At 41.8% G+C, this 20594-nt stretch overlaps 2 protein-coding genes across 3 annotated transcripts in view; one reads left to right on the top strand and one right to left on the bottom strand.

The window, feature by feature from the left end:
• The window catches only part of LOC109891098 (F-actin-capping protein subunit beta isoforms 1 and 2), a 32471-nt gene extending 27354 nt beyond the window's left edge, over nt 1–5117 (bottom strand). The window contains exon 1 of one of the 2 annotated variants that reach the window (XM_020483401.2): nt 4899–5117. In XM_020483401.2, coding sequence (XP_020338990.1) covers nt 4899–4901 — 3 coding nt within the window. In that variant the 5' untranslated portion in view covers nt 4902–5117. The remainder of the gene's footprint in view (nt 1–4898) is intronic. The other variant, XM_020483400.2, reaches the window with a different exon arrangement.
• A 10770-nt stretch (nt 5118–15887) lies between these two features.
• LOC109891097 (MICOS complex subunit Mic10-like) lies at nt 15888–19629 on the top strand. Its single transcript, XM_020483399.2, has 4 exons — nt 15888–16035; nt 19000–19047; nt 19176–19285; nt 19407–19629. The coding sequence occupies exons 1-4, from the start codon at nt 15975–15977 to the stop codon at nt 19413–19415; spliced, it is 228 nt and encodes a 75-aa protein (XP_020338988.1). The 5' UTR covers nt 15888–15974; the 3' UTR covers nt 19416–19629.
• The last annotated feature ends 965 nt before the right edge of the window (nt 19630–20594 follow it).

Genomic DNA, 20594 nt, shown 5'->3' with positions numbered 1-20594 from the left:
CCTTTATCAAAGCAAAACTAAGTGGCATGAGAGAGGAAGTTCTGGATTTGCCCCTAAATAGCCTTGTTGAGCATGTGATAGGCCTATCTAGTACACTAGGCAACTTTACAACAGATGGTAGATTCCTTTAGGGGAGTGTCTAAATCTACAACTGGGCCCTGGCTAAAAACTCAATGCTTTAGACAGGGTCAAACGTGAAAAACATTTTGCAACCATGGTAGTTAGAAGACAGATTGACTGGTTACCATATAAGGCAATGCTGTGGAGCCTCCAGTTATTGATACAGGCCCGTCATTTTATGGCATCTAGAAAGGTCAACATTATTTTAAGTCTATGTAAATTATTTGATTGCTTGAGAGCTCATAAATGAAGACAACAGTTCCCATCAACTGAAAATGTGACTAAACCTATACCAAAAGGATGTGAACGATTCACTCCACTGCCTCTGCTATAAAACTGAGTATGAACCTTTGTGAGGAAAGAATTTTAATAACACTTAAAATACTAGTTTGTGGAGAATGAGTATCCATTACAATACTCTGCTCTTACTGGCACAATTACCATAGAACCGACAGTTATGGATGAGACTAAACATTTAGTTTAAAAGAATGGGCTTGGAAACTCTAACCCTGGCAATTTGACTGGTAATGGGTACACTCACAATTACTGTCTGGTATTGTAATGCAATCATTTCCACAGTAACGTAGAATGTTCATTAAAAATTATGTTAAAGGTCAAATGTGAACAGCATAGTGGGTAAATTTCCACAACTTTGAGAGTTGAAGCGTGAGGCTCAACTTCTCCGCTGTTTTGGTCCCCTGGCTACCACGCTGTGAACAGCGTGAAACGATCGCATGCACATGCCCAGATACTGTGTGAGAGCGAGGTGTTGCATCTCACTCATCTCAATATCTGCGGTGCTGCTCATGGCAATGGCAATTCACTGAGTCTACCTTTAACTGTGGCTCATGCAATGTTTTTTTCCAATGCAGTGGAGTTAAATCAACAAATCACAGCATGGATGGGTACACTTCCTGCTTTGCTCCTATGGGTACACTCGCAAAGGCCGCCAGTCCACCCATTATGCCATCATTGACTTTAATGGGGACGTCCATTATATTTATATGGCAGCACATGCAGTCAGGAGCGGAGGAGGAGAGAAGAAAATGTGCCTCTTTTTTTTATATATTTTTTATTTTTATGATGACTGCTGTGGGCTCAGGCTTGCCTTTTTGAATACAGGCCCATTTGTGAAGTGTTGTATTACAGACAACTTTGTCAAACAAGCACATATAAATAAATGTGATTAAACTGAACTTCAGAAAGGATGAATGAATACGGATTGATTCATGGCGTCAGTCCCTCCACAAGCTCTCCGTATGTTCAATTACTGAGGAGATCTAGCAGTGGAACAGAGAGGATTGTTGTTAATAGGGAGAAGCTAAGCTAGCGGAACACCTAGCAGAGACTTCCCTGAGGGTGATCCCTCTCTGAACTATGGTGATCAGGATATCAGCATGCAGGGAAGGACAGGCCAGCCACAACATGAAACCCCTGAGAAATGTACAGGACTGAGATATCTGGAGTAGAGGTCGACCGATTAATCGGCATGGCCAATTAATTAGGGCCGTATTCAAGTTTTTCATAAGAAATCGGTAATCAGCATTTTTGGACACCGATTATATTGCACTCCACGAGGAGACTGCGTGGCAGGCTGACCACATGTAAAAGGAACCACCAGCTTTCATATGTTCTCATGTTCTGAGCAAGGAACTTAAACGTTAGCTTTTTTACATGGTACATATTGCACTTTTACTTTCTTCTCCAAAACAGTTTTTGCATTATTTAAACCAAATTGAACATGTTTCATTATTTATTTGAGACTAAATTGATTTTATTTATGCATTATATAAAGTTATAATAAAAGTGTTCATTGAGCATTGTTGTAATTGTCATTATTTTTTCTATATATATTTTTAATCGGTATAGTCTTTTTTTAGTCCTCCATTAATTGGTATCAGCGTTGAAAAATCATAAATTGGTCAACCTCTAATCTGGAGCAACTGAAGTCAAGTTTATATTCATCCAACTTGAACTTAACGCAGTTCCGACTGTAGTCCTATTACTTTTGTTTATTTAATTGGAACAGAATTTTAGTAAGTACTGATAAATAGTGCAGCAACACACTAATCTTAAGAGATGGAAAGACAACAGATTGAGATATAGCCTAGAGCCCTAAAAGTCTAGAAACAACAAACTGAACACCTGTCAAAACACATGGTGGTTCTCATAAACATCTGATTTGCAAACAACAAAAAACACACCAATGCCAATATTCAAATTCACAGGAATACCAGTAATCAACTCAATGTCTTTCATTTTATACGCATCAGCAACCACAGCTAATGAAGTCAAGAAAACCCTTAACAAAGAGCTGCAGTCTGTTTTGGAATGGGTGGCCAGTAATAAACTGGTCCTAAACATCTAAAACTAAGAGCATTGTGTTTGGTACAAATCATTCCCTAAATTCTGGACCTCAGCTGAATCTGGTAATGAATTGTGTGGCTGTTGATCAAGTTTAGGATACTAAATTACTTGGTGTCACCTTAGATTGCAAACTGTCATGGTCAAAACATATAGATTCAAAGGTTGTAAAGATAGAGGTCGGACCGCTGTGGCGTTTTTGACACCACTCCACAAATCAAGTCCCGCAGGCTCTAGTTTTATCTTATCTTGAATATTGTCCAGTCAAGTGCAGCAAAGAAAGACCTCGTTAAGCTGCAGCTGGCCCAAAACAGAGAGGCACATCTTGCTCTTCATTGTAAACAGAGGGGTAATATTAATACTACACATGCCAGTCTCTCTTGGCTAAGAATGGAGGAAAGACTGACTGCGTCACTTCTTGTTTTTATAAGAAAGAATGTGCAGGAAATTCCAAATTGTTTGCGTCGCCAACTTACACACAGCACACACACTTACCCCACCAGACATGCCACCAGGGGTCTTTTCACAGTCCCCAGGTCCAGAACAAATTAATGGAAACGTACAGTATTATACAGAGCCATGAGTGCATGGAACTCCTTTCCATCTTATATAGCACTAGTGCAGAAAACCTGGTTTCAAAAACCAAAATCTCACAGCACAACGCCTCTCCCCCATTTGACCTACTTGTTGTGTGTATGTACTGACATGTATGTGTAACTGATAGATACATTTTAAAACATTAACATGTGTATGTAAATTGTAGTCTTGCCGAATGTCTTTTTCGTTATACATGTCAGACCCCAGTTAAACTAGATGTCACCATTGGCGTCGGCTAATGGGGATCCTAATAAATCCAAAATCAAATGCCAAGTCATCAGATGAAACCAAGGTAGATACAAGCCAGAGAAGAGCAGCTGGCTATAGGAGAATCACACAGACAAAAGCATTCCTTCCCTAAACAAACTTCAGTCTCCTTTCTCCTGAACACAGCCAAGGTTTTCAGATCATGTACTGCATGCCCTTCTCACACTTTTGGGTTGTTTCTAGGCAGATGAATCAGTCTTGTTCAGACGACACCTGCACTCTCTGACACTGTTTACCAATGCCCTAGTCTCAGTGTAAACACTGCCGGACCAACTGCCCCGGGGGCTGAGAAGAGCAGCGAGGATGGACCAACATGATGGATGAGGTCAGCGGGTGGCTGGGGAGACAAGCCATCTGCTCTTCATTATATTGTATTAGACCTTCATTCCAAGTGTGCAACATTCATAAAAGGAGTAGAGTGGAGTTTGAGGTGTGAATGTAGCTAGTTAAATTTGTTGGTGACAAGCCAGTCACATTACTTCAAGTGTTTAAAATAATAATAAACAAGTGTGTAATGGTAATGTTTTTTTGCATATCCCAACTCCCCTGCAGGAAGTGGGGTCATGGCTAGGGTCGGCATTGTACAGCATCCCTGGAGTAATTTGAGTTAAGTGCCTTGCTCAAGGGCACAGTGAAATATTTGTTAAAATGTTTTCAACTTGTCAGCTCTGGTACTCGAACAATCCGCCTTTTTTTTACTGGCTCAATGCTCTAACCTCGAGGCTACCTGCCCCATAATATAGGCCTATAGTCAGAAAATAATTGCTACTGTTATTTTTCACTGTTTTATTTCTTTACTTACCTACTGTTCACCTAATACATTTTTTTGCACTATTGGTTAGAGCCTGTAAGTAAGCATTTCACTGTAAGGTCTACTACACCTGTTGTATTCCGCGCACGTGACAAATACTTTGATTTGATTTGAATGGCCATGCACGTGACAATGGTGGTTGAATATATTTTGTCAGGTGCACCATAATATGCCTAACATTGAAAGGATGTTGGTGAATTATTTCATGAAACTATTTCAGTTACATTATTAAACGTGTTCTACAAAAAGTTAGACAGTAACAGTCAACAAAAGCTACTGAACACGTCACATGGTTGAAGTCAATGAAAAGTTGACTTGTGGTTTACACGTCGCCTCAAATCCAAAGGAGGGAAGGGGCGGAGCAGGCCGATTTTAGCGACAGGCAACCCAGCGCTTGTACTATTTTAACCATGGTGTGTGTGTCTGCAAGAAGAGGGGGTAGCGAGAGCGAGACCCCTTTAATCCCCGAACTAGTTTCTCAATCCAAAACATCCTGTAACTTTATTCTGCGCGCGGAACATCAAGCTGGCTAGTTAGTTAACAATGAAAATCTGACTAACATTCATAGCTAGGTCGTTTAGCTAACTGTGAGTAGATAATTTATATGAATGTATATTCCTCTGTCGAAACGTAACACAGCACTTCCTATAAAAGGACAGATGGCATGCTAGCTGGCTAATATCCCTTAGCAGCCCCACCAAAAACGACCCATTCCTCCAGCTCGTCTCCGCGGCCTTACCATGTCTGCGGCGCTCAGTGACGATCTCGGAGAGGAAATATGCTTTACACGTACGTTTTATTGTGCTTGCACAACTTGTTCTTCTATACTGTTGTTGTTTTTATCCCCACCATGTAAATTATGTTTCTTTCGCCTCCCTCACGGAACCCAGCCCTGTCAGCGAATTAACTTCCTCAACCGGGTACAGGAAGGGGGATCGTCACTACTTACCACAGTCACAAAGTTATAAACCCCACCCATTTCTATAAAAAAAAAAAAATATATATATATATATCTGATCTTAAACGTAACCCTAACCGTAACCATACTGATAACGTTGTGAATAACCATAACCTTAAATTAAGACCAAAAGTGACATTTTATTTTTCATGAATTTTTACGATATGGCCAATCGGACCTTTGTGGCTGTGGTAACTAGTGGAAACACAGGAAGGAGACGGTGAAAAATGCGGAGATTGCATGTCCGGGTCACACCACTCCTTCTCTGAAACAGCCAATCGGAGAGGAGTAAGTAAGGGATTGCCAAGTATGGAAAGGAGAGGAGTGGTGAATGGTAAAGAGTAGATGAACAGAGGGACGAGAAGAGGGCGATAAGGGAGGTGAGGGGAGGGGGTACCAATGATGTATACAAACCCTGGAATACAGAAGCAATGTATTGGCCATTGACCTGTGTTTGATTTGCTAGACATGTTTGATGTAGCAATGTAAGTTTATTTTTGTATTATGAATAATAAAAAAATAATTTAAAAAAATATATATATATATTTTAAAAATTAAAAAAATGTATTGGCCATTGAGAGGGTTTTGAAGACAGTGGTCAGCCATATTGGCACTCCACTGTAGGAGCAGTCTATGGGCTCCCCAGTGGTGCAGCGGTCTATAAGGAACTGCATCTCAGTGCTAGAGGAATCACTACAGACCCGGGTTCTATTCCAGTCGGTATTACAACTGCCTGTGATTGGGAGTCCCATACAGCTGTGCACAATTGGCCCAGCGTTGTCCGGGTTAGGCTGTCTTTGTAAATAAGAATTTGTTCTTAACTGACTTGCCCAGTTAAACAAATAGGGATGAATGGAATTCTACAGTATATTTCAATTAAATGTTTCAAGGACAAAATGACATGTATTGAAGTATTTTTGTTGTTGTAGTAACATTAGTACTCGAAAAAAATCTGAAGGAAAATGTTTTATACATTTGTTCATGTTTTATTTGTATGTTTAGCTCACATAATATAATGTTAAAGTATACATTAACGTGGGCTTATGTTGAAAATGATAGACCTTTCAAACACTGTATGCATCTCAGCAACATTATCGGTAAGCGACATGATGCCTACTGTACCAAAGCGATTTAAACAGGAGTGACGTGTGTTGATATATAGGCTAACAGAATTGGTTAAAAAAGAGTTATGCATGCTAACATAATAGGCAATAATTAAGAGTAGGCAGAGTGATTGCTTAAGGTGAAATTTATATCAAATGTTTTACCATTGCAACATTTGAAGTAGGACTATGTCACATTCAACGTGGTTTTGTGGAGCGTGGTATAGAGTTCCATTCAATTTAAGGGCTTTATTGGCATGGGAAACATATGTTTACATTGCCAAAGCAAGAGAAATTGTGACGCCTGCTCCCTCACCCCCTCCCTGGTGCTCAAAGGCGCCAGGTACCCCAGCATTACGCACACCTGCCTTACCTCATCACGCTCATCAGCGAATTATTGGACTCACCTGGACTCAGTCATCTGTTTATTACCTCCCCTATACTTGTCAGTTCCCCAGCTCTGTTCCTAGCTGCTGCATAGATTGTCGTCTGTCTTTTGAAAATGTTTCACTTTATTTAACCAGGTAGGTCAATTGAGAACAAGTTCTCAGTTACAACTGCTATCTGGCCAAGATAAAGCAAAGCAGTGCAACAAAAACAACAACACGGTGTTACACATAAACAAACGTACAGTCAATAACACAATACAAAAATCTATGTACAGTGTGTGCAAATGTAGATGAATAGGGAGGTAAGGCAATAAATAGGCCATAGTGGTCGAAATAATTACAATTTAGCATTAACACTGGAGTGATAGATGTGCAGATGATGATGTGCAAGGAGAGATACTGGGTTACAAAAGAGCAAGAGGATAAGTAACAATATGGTAATGAGGTAGTTGGGTGTGCTATTTACAGATTGGCTGTGTACAGGTACAGAGATCTGTAAGCTGCTCTGACAGCTGATGCTTAAAGTTAGAGAGGGAGATATAAGACAACAGCTTTAGTGATTTTTGCAATTCGTTCCAGTCATTGGCAGCAGAAAACTGGAAGGAAAGGCGGCCAAAGGAAGTGTTGTCTTTGGGGATAACCAGTGAAATATACCTGCTGGAGCGCGTGCTACGGGTGGGTGTTGCTATGGTGACCAGTGAGCTGAGATAAGGTGGGGCATTACCGAGCATATACTTATAGATAACCTGGAGCCAGTGTGTTTGGCGACGAATATGCAGTGAGGGCCAGCCAACGAGAGCATACAGGTCGCAGTGGTGGGTAGAATATGGGGCTTTGGTGACAAAACAAATGGCACTGTGATAGACTACATCCAGTTTGCTGAGTAGAATGTTTGATGGCTTTGTAAATGACATCGCCAAAGTCATGGATCGGTAGGATAGTCCGTTTTACAAGGGTTGCATCACTGCCTGGTACGGCAATTGCTCGTTCTCTGACCGCAAGGCACTACAGAGGGTAGTGCATACGGCCCAGTACATCACTGGGGCTATGCTGCCTGCCATACAGGACCTCTACACCAGGCGGTGTCAGAGGAAGGCCCTAAAAATGGTCAAAGACACCCAGCCACCCCAGTCATAGACTGTTCTCTCTACTACAGCATGGCAAGCGGTACCGGAGTGCCAAGTCTAGGACAAAAAGGCTTCTCAACAGTTTTTACCCCCAAGCCATAAGACTCCTGAACAGGTAATCAAATGTCTACCCGGACTATTTGCATTGTGTGCCTCCCCCCAACCCCTCTTTTTACGCTGCTGCTACTTTCTGTTTATCATATATGCATAGTCACTTTAACTATACATTTATGTACGTACTACCTCAATTGGGCCGACCAACCAGTGCTCCCGCACGTTGGCTAATTGGGCTATTTGCATTGTGTCCCACCCACCAACCTCCTCTTTTACGTTACTGCTACTCTCTGTTCATCATATATGCATAGTCACTTTAACCATATCTACATGCACATACTACCTCAATCAGCCTGACTAACCGGTGTCTGTATGTAGCCTCACTACTTTTATAGCCCCGCTTGTAACGGCAAAGATCGGACCAATACGAAGGGTGGTAAGTGTCCATGATACTTTAATAATAACTGAACACGACTCAATTCAGAAATAACAAAGTGAATGGAAACGAAAACTGAAACAGTCCTGAATGGTGACACAAACAACAAAACAGGAAACAATCACCCACAAAACACAAGTGGGAAAAGGCTACCTAAGTATGATTCTCAATCAGAGACAACTAACGACACCTGCCTCTGATTGAGAACCATACCAGGCCAAACACAAAACACAACATAGAAAAATGAACATAGACAACCCACCCAACTCACACCCTGACCATACTAAAACACAGACATAACAAATGAACTAAGGTCAGAATGTGACACCGCTACTGTATATAGCCTGTCTTTTTACTGTTGTTTTATTTCTTTACCTACCTATTAGGTGAACAATACCTTTTTTGCACTATTGGTTAGAGCCTGTAAGTAAGTATTTCACTGTAAGATCTACACCTGTTGTATTCGGCGCATGTGACAATTAAACTTTGCTTGGCAGCATGAGTGAAGGATGCTTTTTTTGCGAAATAGGAAGCTGATTCTAGATTTAATTTTGGATTGGAGATGCATAATGTGAGTCTGGAAGGAGAGTTTACAGTCTAACCAGACACCTAGGTATTTGTAGTTGTTCACATATTCTAAGTCAGAACCGTCCAGATTAGTGATGCTACTCGGGTGGGTGGGTGCGGGCAGCAATCGGTTGAAGAGCATGCACTTAGTTTGACTATTTCTTAAATGCAGTTGGAGGCCACGGAAGGAGTGTTGTATGGCATTGAAGCTCGTTTGGAGGTTTGTTAGCACAGTGTCCAAAGAAGGGCCAGATGTATACAGAATGGAGTCGTCTGCGTAGAGGTGGATCAGAGAATCAACAGCAGCAAGAGCGACATCATTGATAGATACAGAGAAAAGAGTCGGCCTGAGAATTGAACCCTGTTGTGCCCCCATAGAGATTGCCAGAGGTTCGGACAACAGGCCCTCTGATTTGGCACACTAAACTCTATCTGAGAAGTAGTTGGTGATCCAGGCGAGGCAGTCATTTGAGAAACCAAGGCTATTGAGTCTGCCAATAAGAATGTGGTGATTGACAGAGTCGAAAGCCTTGACCTGGTCGCTGAAGACGGCTGGACAGTACTGTCTTTTATCGATGGCGGTTATGATATCATTTAGGACCTTGAGCGTGGCTGAGGTGCACCCATGACCAGCTTGGAAACCAGATTGCATCGTGGAGAAGGTACGGTGGGATTCGAAATGGTCGGTGATCTCTTTGTTAACTTGGCATTCAAAGATTTTAGAAAGCAGGGCAGGATGGATATAGGTCTATAACAATTTGGGTCTGCTCTTATTCTCCATGGACTTTACAGTGTCCCAAAACTTTTTGGAATTAGTGCTACATGATGCAAAATTCTGTTTGAAAATGCTAACTGACTGAGTATATTGGTTCCCGACTTCCCTGAAAAGTTGCATATCGTGTAGGCTATTCAATGCTAATGAGAACACCACAGGATGTTTTTGTGCTGGTCAAGGGCAGTCTAGTCTGGGGTGAACCAAGGGCTATATCTGTTCTTAGTTCTTCTTTTTGAATGGGGCATGCTTATTTAAGATGGGGAGGAAAGCACTCTTAAAGAGCAACCAGGCATCCTCTACTGATGGGATGAGGTCAAAATCCTTCCAGGATACCCGGGACAGGTCGATTAGAAAGGCCTGCTCACTAAAGTGTTGTAGGGAGCGTTTGACAGTGATGAGGGGTGTTTTTTTGTACCGTGGACCCGTTACGCACGCAGGCAATGAGGCAGTGATCGCTGAGATCCTTGTTGAAGACAGCAGAGGTGTATTTAGAGAACAAGTTGTTCAGGATGATATCTAAAGAGGGTGACCATGATTACAGATTTAGTGTTGTACCCGGTAGGTTCATTGATAATTTGTGTGAGATTGAGGACATCTAGCTTAGATTGTAGGACTGCCCGGGGTGTTAAGCATGTCCCAGTTTAGGTCACCTAACAGTACGAACTCTGAAAATAGATGGGGGTTAATCAATTCACATATGGTGTCCAGGGAACAGCTGGGGTCTGAAGGGTGTCTATAACAAGTGGCAACGGCGGGAAACCTGTTTCTGGAAAGGTGGATTTTTAAAAGTAGAAGCTTGAAGTATTTTTAGCCAGATCCTATTTGTTATGTCAAATTTGATGTTCCTTTTGGTGGCATAGAAGGCTCTTCTTGTCTCTCAGAACGTTCACAGCTTTGTGGAAGTTACCTGTGGTGCTGATGTTTAGGCCGAGGTAAATATAGTTTTTTGTGTGCTCTGGGGCAACACTGTCTAGATGGAATTTGTACTCATGGTCCTGGGAACTGGACCTTTTTTGGAACACCATTGTTTTTGTCTGACTGAGATTTACTGACAGTGCCCAGGTCTGACAGAATCTGTGCAGAAGATCTAGGTGCTGCTGTAGGCCCACCTTGGTTGGGGACAGAAGCACCAGATCATCAGCGAACAGTAGACATTTGACTCCAGATTCTAGTAGGGTGAGGCTGGATGCTGCAGACTGTTCTAGTGCCCTCTCCAATTCGTTGATATATATGTTGAACAGGGTGGGGCTTAAGCTGCATTCCTGTCTCACCCCCCGGCCCTGTGGAAATATATATATTTTTTTTAATCAATCAACAGTCTCTATGGGGTACCACAGGGTTCAATTCTCGGGCTGACTCTTTTCTCTGTATATATCAACAATGTCGCTCTTGCTGCGGTTGATTCCCTGATCCACCTCTACGCAGACGACACCATTCTGTATACATCTGGCCCTTCTTTGGACAATGTGTTAACTAACCTCCAAACGAGCTTCAATTCCATACAACACTCCTTCTGTGGCCTCCAACTGCTCTTAAAAGCTAGCAAAACCAAATGCATGCTTTTCAACCGTTTGCTGACCGCACCCACCCGCCCGACTAGCATCACTACTCTGGATGGTTCTGACCTAGAATACGTGGACAACTACAAATACCTAGGTGTCTGGCTAGACTGTAAACTCTCCTTCCAGACTCCTATCAAACATCTCCAATCCAAAATCAAATCTAGAATCGGCATTCTATTTCGCAACAAAGCCTCCTTCATTCATGCTGCCAAACTTACCCTAGTAAAATTGACTATCCTACCGATCCTCGACTTCGGCTATGTCATCTACAAAATAGCTTCCAATACTCTACTCAGCAAACTGGAAGCAGTCTATCACAGTGCCATCCATTTTGTTACCAAAGCACCTTATACCACCCACCACTGTGACCTGTATGCTCTAGCCGGCTGGCCCTCGCTACATATTCATCACCAGACCCACTGGCTCCAGGTCATCTATAAGTCTATGCTAGGTAAAGTCTATGCTAACTCAGCTCACTGGTGACCATAACAATACCCACCCATAGCACACGCTCCTGCAGGTATATCTCACTGGTCATCTGTTAAGATATTTTATCAAGGTTTAAGATAAATTATTAAATAATTCTACCCAGAAACTTAACCATTAGGATTAGAGGTTATATAGCATGGACAAGGGCTAATTAGAAATGATAACCATTGTGGAAGAAGGAATGTATGTGTGTACCGAAAGTAAGCAAAGAGAATCCTTAACCTATGTTTGAACAGACCCAGCTATAACTCTGTGGAGATAAAATAGGACAGCGAGAGCCCCTCCAGGTTTTCTGTATCTGGGGGGGACTGGAACTGTCAGCTAAGTGGTAATAAACTGTGGTGAGACTTCAGGAGATAATCCAGATATAGTGTGTAATGAATGTGCATTAGTGGGTTGGAATGGACTTTTGAAGCAGCTTTGTCCTTGTCGGAGAGGAGGAGGGACATTTAAGACGCTATGCCGTTATGTGTGATATATAAACTAATGCACATGGTATTTTAAGTAGAGCTCTCCGGAATAAACGCTATTGATTAATTTTGAGACTGATCTTTGTCCTATTTTATGCAAATAAGAACCTGACAAATTCTTAGAAACGGACAAAGTGTTTTGCTTTGTTATAATTGAATTGGTTAATGAACACATAGGAATATAATTCCTCCAACATCATCCCCAAAGCCAACACCTCCTTTGGCCGCCTTTCCTTCCAGTTCTCTGCTGCCAGTGACTGGAGCGAATTGCAAAAATCGCTGAAGCTGGAGACTTACATTTCCCTCACTAACTTTAAACATCAGCTATCTGAGCAGCTAACCGATCCCTGCAGATGTACATAGTCCATCTGTAAATAGCCCACCGAATCTACCTACCTCATCCCCATATTGTTTTTATTTACTTTGCTGCACTTTTGCACATCGGTATCACTACTTACACACCATCATCTGCTCATCATCATCTGCTCATCTATCACTCCAGTGTTAATGCTAAATTGTAATTACTTTGCTACTATGGTCTATTTATTGCCTTTCCTCCTCATGCCATTTGCACACACTGTATATAGACTTTATTTTTTTTCTATTGTGTTATTGACTGTATGCTTGTTTTAGTTTTTTTGTTGTTGTTTCTGCCATACTGCTTTGCTTTATCTTGGCCAGCTAGCTTACCTGGTTAAATAAAGGTGAAATAAAATAAAAATACAAATGTTTAACACACACTTGTTGTTTGTGTACATGGATTTTATAATGTCATATGTTTTTCCCCAAACACCGCTTTCCATCAATTTGTATAGCAGGCCCTCATGCCAGATTGTATCAAAAGCTTTTCTGAATTCAACAAAGCATAAGAAGACTTTGCCTTTGCCTTTGTTTTGGTTTGTTTGTCAATTAGGGTGTGCAGTGTGAATGTGTGGTCTGTCGTATGGTAATTTGTTAAAAAGCCAATTTGACATTTGCTCAGTACATTGTTTTCGCTGAGAAAATGTCAGAGTCTGTTGTTAATGATAACGCAGAGGATTGTCCCAAGGTTGCTGTTGACACATATTCCATGGTAGTTATTGGGGTCAAAATTGTCTTCACTTTTGTGGATTGTCTAGAAGGGATTGAATTAGCTGTTGCCTAATAGTTTTTTGGTAGATTTCCACACTACTTTCCTTCCATCTATATAATTTCTTAATATCATTAACTTCCTTTGGCTTTGATGCCACATGATTGCGCAAAGCTCTGTTCAAGTGGAGTGTGATTTTGCTGTGATCTGATTGACTGTGTACGCTCTAAGATACTATGGGTTGAGGCCAGTGATAAAGTAGTCTACAGCACTACTGCCAAGAGATGAGCTCTAGGTGTATCTACCATTGGAGTCCCCTCGAGGCCTACTATTGACTATGTACATACCCGGCGTCCGACAGAGCTGCAGTAGTTGTGACCCGTTTTTGTTGGTTATGTTGTCGTAGTTGTGTCTAGGGGGGCATGTGGGGAGGGAATGAGTTCATTTTCGATGCCTCATCCCGATTGGTTATTTATTCCTGCCATCTTTTGCAACAAAGTAAATGAACACCTTCCATAGCGATAGATAGAGGACTCAAATCAAATGTTATTTTTCACATGTGCCGAATACAACAGGTTACCTTACCGTGAAATGCTTACTTACAAGCCTTTAACCAACAATGAAGTTTTAAGAAAATATTTACTAAATAAACTAAAGTAAAAAATAAAATACAAATAAAATAAGTAACACAATAAAATAACATTAATGAGGCTATATACAAGGGGTATCAATGTGCAGGGGTACAGGTTAGTCGGGGTCATTTGTACATGTAGATAGGACTCATCTTTGTAGCTGTGCCATTATAGTGTATGTGACAGCATTGGCAGCGCCATTGAAGCTATCTCAATTTTAAAGTAGTCAATTTTCTTCTTCATGATTGGCTGATCCCTTCTGATGACCTGGTTGGACATGACTCCAACATGATCACTAGGAGGGATCAGCCAATGAAGTCGGATGTCCCACCCAGTTGTCTACATTATGGTGGAAGCCCTCAATAGTGCTCGCCAACTTGTCATCCTAAAACTCGTAAAATGAATGGTGAAAGAATAGGATTTTGGAATAAACACAGAAAATAAGGTCTGAGGTTAACATGCTTAGGAAATCTTATAAGTTGTGTTCTATGAGATAATAGCAATTATGAATTATGAAGCCTTTATATACTTCATGTGCTTTTCAAAAAAATATAATAAATTCTTCCAAATTCACAAAAAGTGATGTTAGCTGATGAAGATGATCTCATAGAACAAAACGTATAAGATCTCCTATGCCTGTGTTAGTTACAGACCTTATTTTTGGCGTTTATCCCCCCAAAATCCCAAAACCCAATTCATTTTCTGCATAGGCTTTGTCCAATGAACCATGGTGGAGTTAGTGCCTACAAAAAGACACCATTACTATTTATCTCTTGCTAATTTGGCCTTTTGGCCACTAGAGATAGGCCTTTATCGTTGTCTATGGCGCCATCAAAGGGTTTCATCATCACTATCTTTCCTTTGTGGTATCTCAAACTGTTTTGATTACCACCTGAGATAAACTTTTATTAGTTAATTTTACTCCTGACTGAGAGTTTGTCTGGACAGTGTCTTAACATCATACTAATACCTACTCTGAGCTGGAAGTTTTTGTTGTTGTCTTAAAACAGGTTTGAACAAGATTCGAATAGGACCTTTTCTGAGATTCTTTGTGGATATGGGCCAAATTGTTGTAATGCCTCTCACCTCATTGTTTGGACATAAGAAAGCTTCCCTCAAAAAAGTACTCTGAGATCTACTTTAGTGCAGGGCTCTCCAACCCTGCTAACCTCCTGTAGGTTTTCGCTCTAACCCTGTGAGAGACATTCGTGCCCAAACACATGCAGTGTGATAAATGTCAATTATTCGGTAATGTGTCAAGTGTATGTAGACGGGAGTAGTATTATATGCCAGCTGAGTGTAAATGCTGCAATTGTGATGGTGAACATGCACTTGAATTTCTGAAGTGTCCTGTCAGGTGAAGGAGAGGGAGGTGGCAAGAATAAGGGCTGTCCAGAATGTCACCTATACGGAGGTGTTGACAAGAGTGGAAGAAAGGAGTGAAGATGAAGAAGTAATGGTAGTAGGAGTAGAGTCAAAAGATGATATTAATTGTCAACAGAGGGATCCTAACACGTTGCATGTTAATAAGGTGAACGTTTATTACTTTGGTTGTCAACTGCACAGTGCAAACGGAATGGAATTCTGAGAAAATAGGCATCATTTTGTGCTGCTGAGAATTTAAAAAAAAAACATTTTGGGGATTTTTCTGCAGAGGCATTACAAGGAATCCCGTCGATTAATGCTCCGTCCTCACAGGCACCTGAGTATGTGTAGGGAATGCACAATAATGTTTTGTGCTGCTACCATGTTGTGCTGCTGCCATGCTGTGTTGCTACCATGGTGTGTTGTCATGTGTTGCTGCAATGCTATGTTGTTGTCTTAGGTCTCTTTTTATGTAGTGTTGTCTCTCTCGTCATGATGTGTGTTTTTTCCTATATTTTATTTTTAATCCCATCCCAGCAGGAGGCCTTTTGCCTTTTTATAGGCCGCCATTGTAAATAAGAATTTGTTCTTAAACTGACTTGCCCACTTAAATAAAGGGATGTGACTGAAGGAGTGGGATGGTTGTTATATACCCTGTACAGTAGGTGGCGGCAATACACCAATAGTTATAATCTGCCATGAACTTTAAAGAAGGAGAAGAAGAAGAAGACGAGGAGGAAGAAGCGTGACGTAAGGATCACATGACCCAAATCTCGCGGTTTTTGAAGATTTTTCGTCTGACGGGTAGCAACTTAAGACATGGCCGAGGAACAAGGACGGAAGTGGGACCGATGCCTAGCTGATAGCGCTGTAAAGTTAGGTAAATATCGATATTTTGAAAAATGCATCTATTGAGAAATGTATTCCTAACAGCGTACAACCTAAAACACGGCGGTGTAAGCCGGGGACTAGGTGCATGATTTTAGCAAGGCCACCTGTCATCACATGGTGTGGGCCGTATAACGTTACCCGGTGAGGTCAATTGCCATTTCAAACCAAAAGCTCTTTAACATAGCTATATTTTTTGGGGCTGATTGATTTGTTGTAGAAATTATATTATAGGCTATTGTGTTGCGGAAGCGGACCCAAACATTTGTGTTCGCAGGTCCTCTGTTTTTTTATTATTCTGCGTCAAGTCCTTGAAACACTCAGATCTCGTGCCCTTCACGCCCTAATTTAAGCCTTTGCTACAATGTTTCTATGACAGAACTGTTAATGCTATAACTGATACAATGTCATGCAGTAAAATGTTACCAGAATCCCTAACTGTCCCTAATCCCGAACTGCAATGCAGGTCACAGGGAACTAACTGGTGTGTTCATTACACAGATTCTGTTGAAAATCGTTTTGCCTGTTGCAAAACGATTAGGAACAGATACATTTGACTCAAAATGGGAAAAGTTTTGCTGCAAAAACGAGAGCTTGCTTCTGTTTGACAAATTCAGGTAGATCTCTCCCCATTTCGTTCGTTTGCTCAGTTTGCTTCCGTTTCGTTTTTAAATGGTTTCTCTTGCAAGACGTAATAAATACACCCCTGATGTGATTGAATGTGTGTCTGTCATTGCCCCGAGCCACCGTCCATTCTTATCATGAACTTCACTCCACTGTGCCACTGATGCAAGTACCAAGCAACATCCATAGACCTCTTGGCAACATTCCACATGGCTTATGTTGTGCTGCTGACAGGATACCTATAGCTCATCAATGCATCTGTTAACAATTTCATCCCATTTACCCTGGCCTAGCCTTGTCTCATCCTCTCATGTCAGAGAGAGATCTTCAGAGAGAGACCTAGGCACAGTATTGGCTATGGACAGATAGTGTTGTTGCGTATTGCCTTGATTAAAAAATCTAAGAAATACTGAGACTTGCATATGACATTGAGTCCTCTAGTCTCGATAGCTTAATATGATTAAACAAACTATACAGTAATGATGCACCGGAACTGTAGGCTCTTTATCAAGCCCATCTAGAGCTTCTTCGATCAAAACATAACCAGTGTTATTGGAATACCCACATTACTATGAGTACATAAATCAAGCTTTAATTATGTTCTATGTAGTTATGTCATTTACATTGACATTTTAGTCATTTAGCAGACACTTATCCAGAGCGACTTACAGTAGTGCTCGGTACATTTTATACTTTTACATTCTGGTCCCCAGTGGGAATCCAACCCCCAACCATGGCAATGCAAGCGCCATGCTATACCAACTGAGCCACATGGACCCCTGTCATGTCTATCATGTGCTGATATATGATGTGTAATGAGGATTAATAAACTTACAGTTAATGTAAACTGTTACTACACTTTACAGAAAGGTCAGTGCAGACAGTATAGATGCACTTTCCTGATCCCTGGCCTATGTTGTCTAAATGTTACTTTACTATTACACTTGCTGGTTCGTGTTGGGGATAAAACATTTTAATCATGCATGTGGAGTGTGACGGTAGAGTCCAATATCCATAATAATGTCCAAGAACATGTCACACATTCTGATGTTGAACTGATGATAATAAGGCACCCTTTCCAATCACAATATCTGGGGAAATTTGAGGCCATTTGAGTAGTGCTTTTCCTCAGAGGGATTTTAATTCTCATCCTTTGTAACCAAGGAATTTGGCCATGGTCTTGGAATGTCAGCTAGCTTTGGAGCAACTAGCCATGAGAACTTCCTAATTTCCAGGTTTTAGATTTTGGATCACACTGTGTGGCTAGAGATTCATAACTGTAAATCTGTTGCAGATCTGGTTTCATATTTGGCCAACTTCACTGCATTTCGGCAACTATCACAGGAAGGGGGAGGAGCGGGAGGAGGAGAAATGGAGAGATTAAGAGGGAGAGTGGGGTTAGAGAGACAAGCTGAGTCTGTAAATCATAAATCTTGGACTGGAAAGAGGGGGAGGGGTGAAGAGGAGCATGATTTTATGTTTGTCAGCAGCAATAAAGATGTGGGATGTCGTTTTTTGTGGTCTTGTTTGACATGTGTAAGTTGTGTAATCCTGGCGGAGGGAGCAGCGTCTGAGTGCTCTGGCAACGGCGCATCGTCATGCTGCATAGCTCTCTGAATCCAATTAAGAAGTGGAGGGGCCCAAACTGTTGTTTTTATGTGTTTCTGCGATGGCTGGCCCAGAGCTGGGTGGGGCGAGGCCCATAGCGAGGTGAAGCTAAGAACACAAACACATTCCTCCTCCTCAAGCTCCCCCTCTGGTCCACACTTACTTGGTCTGTCTGTGTGGTGCCTGATCAGTTTGTCTGTCCACCTCCTAGTCATGGAGATCACATCAACCCACCTGGACCCTTAGCTTGACCAGACTGGACCCTCACTCTCCCTTACATACACATCCCAGATCTCTAGATCACACTCCCTGTCTTCTATCCCCCCATCTCTCCTCCCTCTTTGTGCCTGTCCTTCATCAGCACTAGCTCCTCCTACCCCCAGACATCTCCTCTCCCTTTTCACTCCATTTCCATTTTTTTCTTTCCAATTAAGTTCATTTTCACATGCATTTCCTCGTCTTCTTCCGCTTTCTCTCTCTAATGAACCATGTCTGGCTGACAGGTGCTGTTAACCAGCTCTGGGGTTAGGGGCCATGTTGCCCCCCCCAACTTGTTAGAGAAGTTTTAATTTGGAGCACACCAGGGAATTCTGTACCTGTGTGTATGTGTGCATCACCCCAATACTTAATCATAGGGTGTGCTGCTGAGTTGGTTTTTGTCTGTTCTTCTGTCGAAGTTTATGCATCTCTCTCTCTCGCTCTCTTTCTCTCTCCCTCGCTGTAGCCACCGGCCTTGGTGTGGGGATTGTGTTTTCAGTTCTCTTCTTCAAACGTGAGTATTGCCTCAGACAGCAGGGAACAGTCATAGTAATTATTGCTTTTTAATAACACTGACCATGTGTTGATCTTTGTGGGAGTTATGGTTTGTTTATTAAAGTGAATTGTCCATCCCATCTTCAGGGCGCACATGGCCAGTGGTGTTTGGCTTGGGTGTGGGGCTGGGCATGGGCTACTCCAACTGCCAGCAGGACTTCAGGTCACCTTACCTGCTCCATGGCCACATGGTGAAGGTGAGCAAATTACACACGTCATGACCAAGGTCGATGCCATTAAGTTTGAAACACAGTATCCCATCTTTTGTCCTCATCAATAATTGCACATAATACAATTACTGTTCTTTTTGTCTTTCAGGAACAGTAGAAGACTGATGAGTTGGCTCATGTAGAAGTTGCTGTCTCGTCCTCATTATTTTGGACAGAACTCTGTCTCCCTGCCACCCAATGTAATTACTGTGTGAGTCTCAGGGCAGTCGATATGTATATATTTAATAAAACAGTATTGAAGAATTTGACAGAAATATCCTAAGTTACTTTTTTCATCTGTGTCAATAAAGTATTTGAGTGCTCACAAATAACATCTGTATTTTGAAATGACTTTGGCAAGCTTGGTGTGGGAGGGAGAGAGCAGGGGGGAATTTTAGTATTTTGTGTCTTAATGAGTAGGAGAGTTAAACTCCTGCTGTTTTAGAATGGGAGCCAGCTTCAGCACCTGTAGCCCTCAAGGGAAGCAGGGGGAAAAAGATAGCTAAAGAAAATGAAGCCATGGATGATGGAGGGGGGGTGATCATGGATTTTGTATCTATAATATGCAGCATTACAACTAATTAGCACTATCATTAATATCAGGGTGCAACTTTCATTGGGGATGGGGGGACATGTCCCCCCCCCTGCTTTACCATTGGAATGTGATACAAAACAAGGAAACAATGTGCTTTAGGACCATACGGACGCCTCTGAGCGGTCGGGTAGGCTTTTTTGAGTGTATCTGGCTGAAAAATAATAATTATGTCCCCCCCCACACTTCTAAAACCAAAGTTGCACCCCCAGAATAGTAGCTATTGTGCATTGCTACCATCTAGCACTACCACAAATAGTTTCAGTGGAGAAACTGTAGGACATGTTACCAATGTTGCACTAGCAAGAAGGGCGATATACATTGTTCCAGGTGAAAGTCTTCTCTGCAACGCCATGCAGTCTGACCTCATGGGAGTGTTTGGGAGGCTGGCGATGGCAGAGAACCTGTGTGTGTGTGTACGTGCATGTGTGTGTTGACAGTGATTGTGTAGGTGTTGCTGCATGGAGAAGGATCATGCTAGCTTGTGTGTCTTTTGTGAGCAATCTTCTATACCTGTGTGTTCATTGTCAGCAATGTGTGTATGTGTCTGTAAGTGTGTTTTGTGAGTGTGTGTTTGTCCAGCCCCCTGGAGCAGCAGAATTTGTGGAATGTTCTAGAATGTCAGTGCTGGACTGAAGCTCAGCTCTTATTACTAACAGGTGAGTACTGCACTGTGCATGTCTGAAAACACACACACACATTGTT

This window comes from Oncorhynchus kisutch, linkage group LG5, assembly GCF_002021735.2.
Source record: "Oncorhynchus kisutch isolate 150728-3 linkage group LG5, Okis_V2, whole genome shotgun sequence".
NCBI lineage: Eukaryota > Metazoa > Chordata > Actinopteri > Salmoniformes > Salmonidae > Oncorhynchus > Oncorhynchus kisutch.
This window is presented reverse-complemented; position numbering and strand designations above follow the sequence as displayed.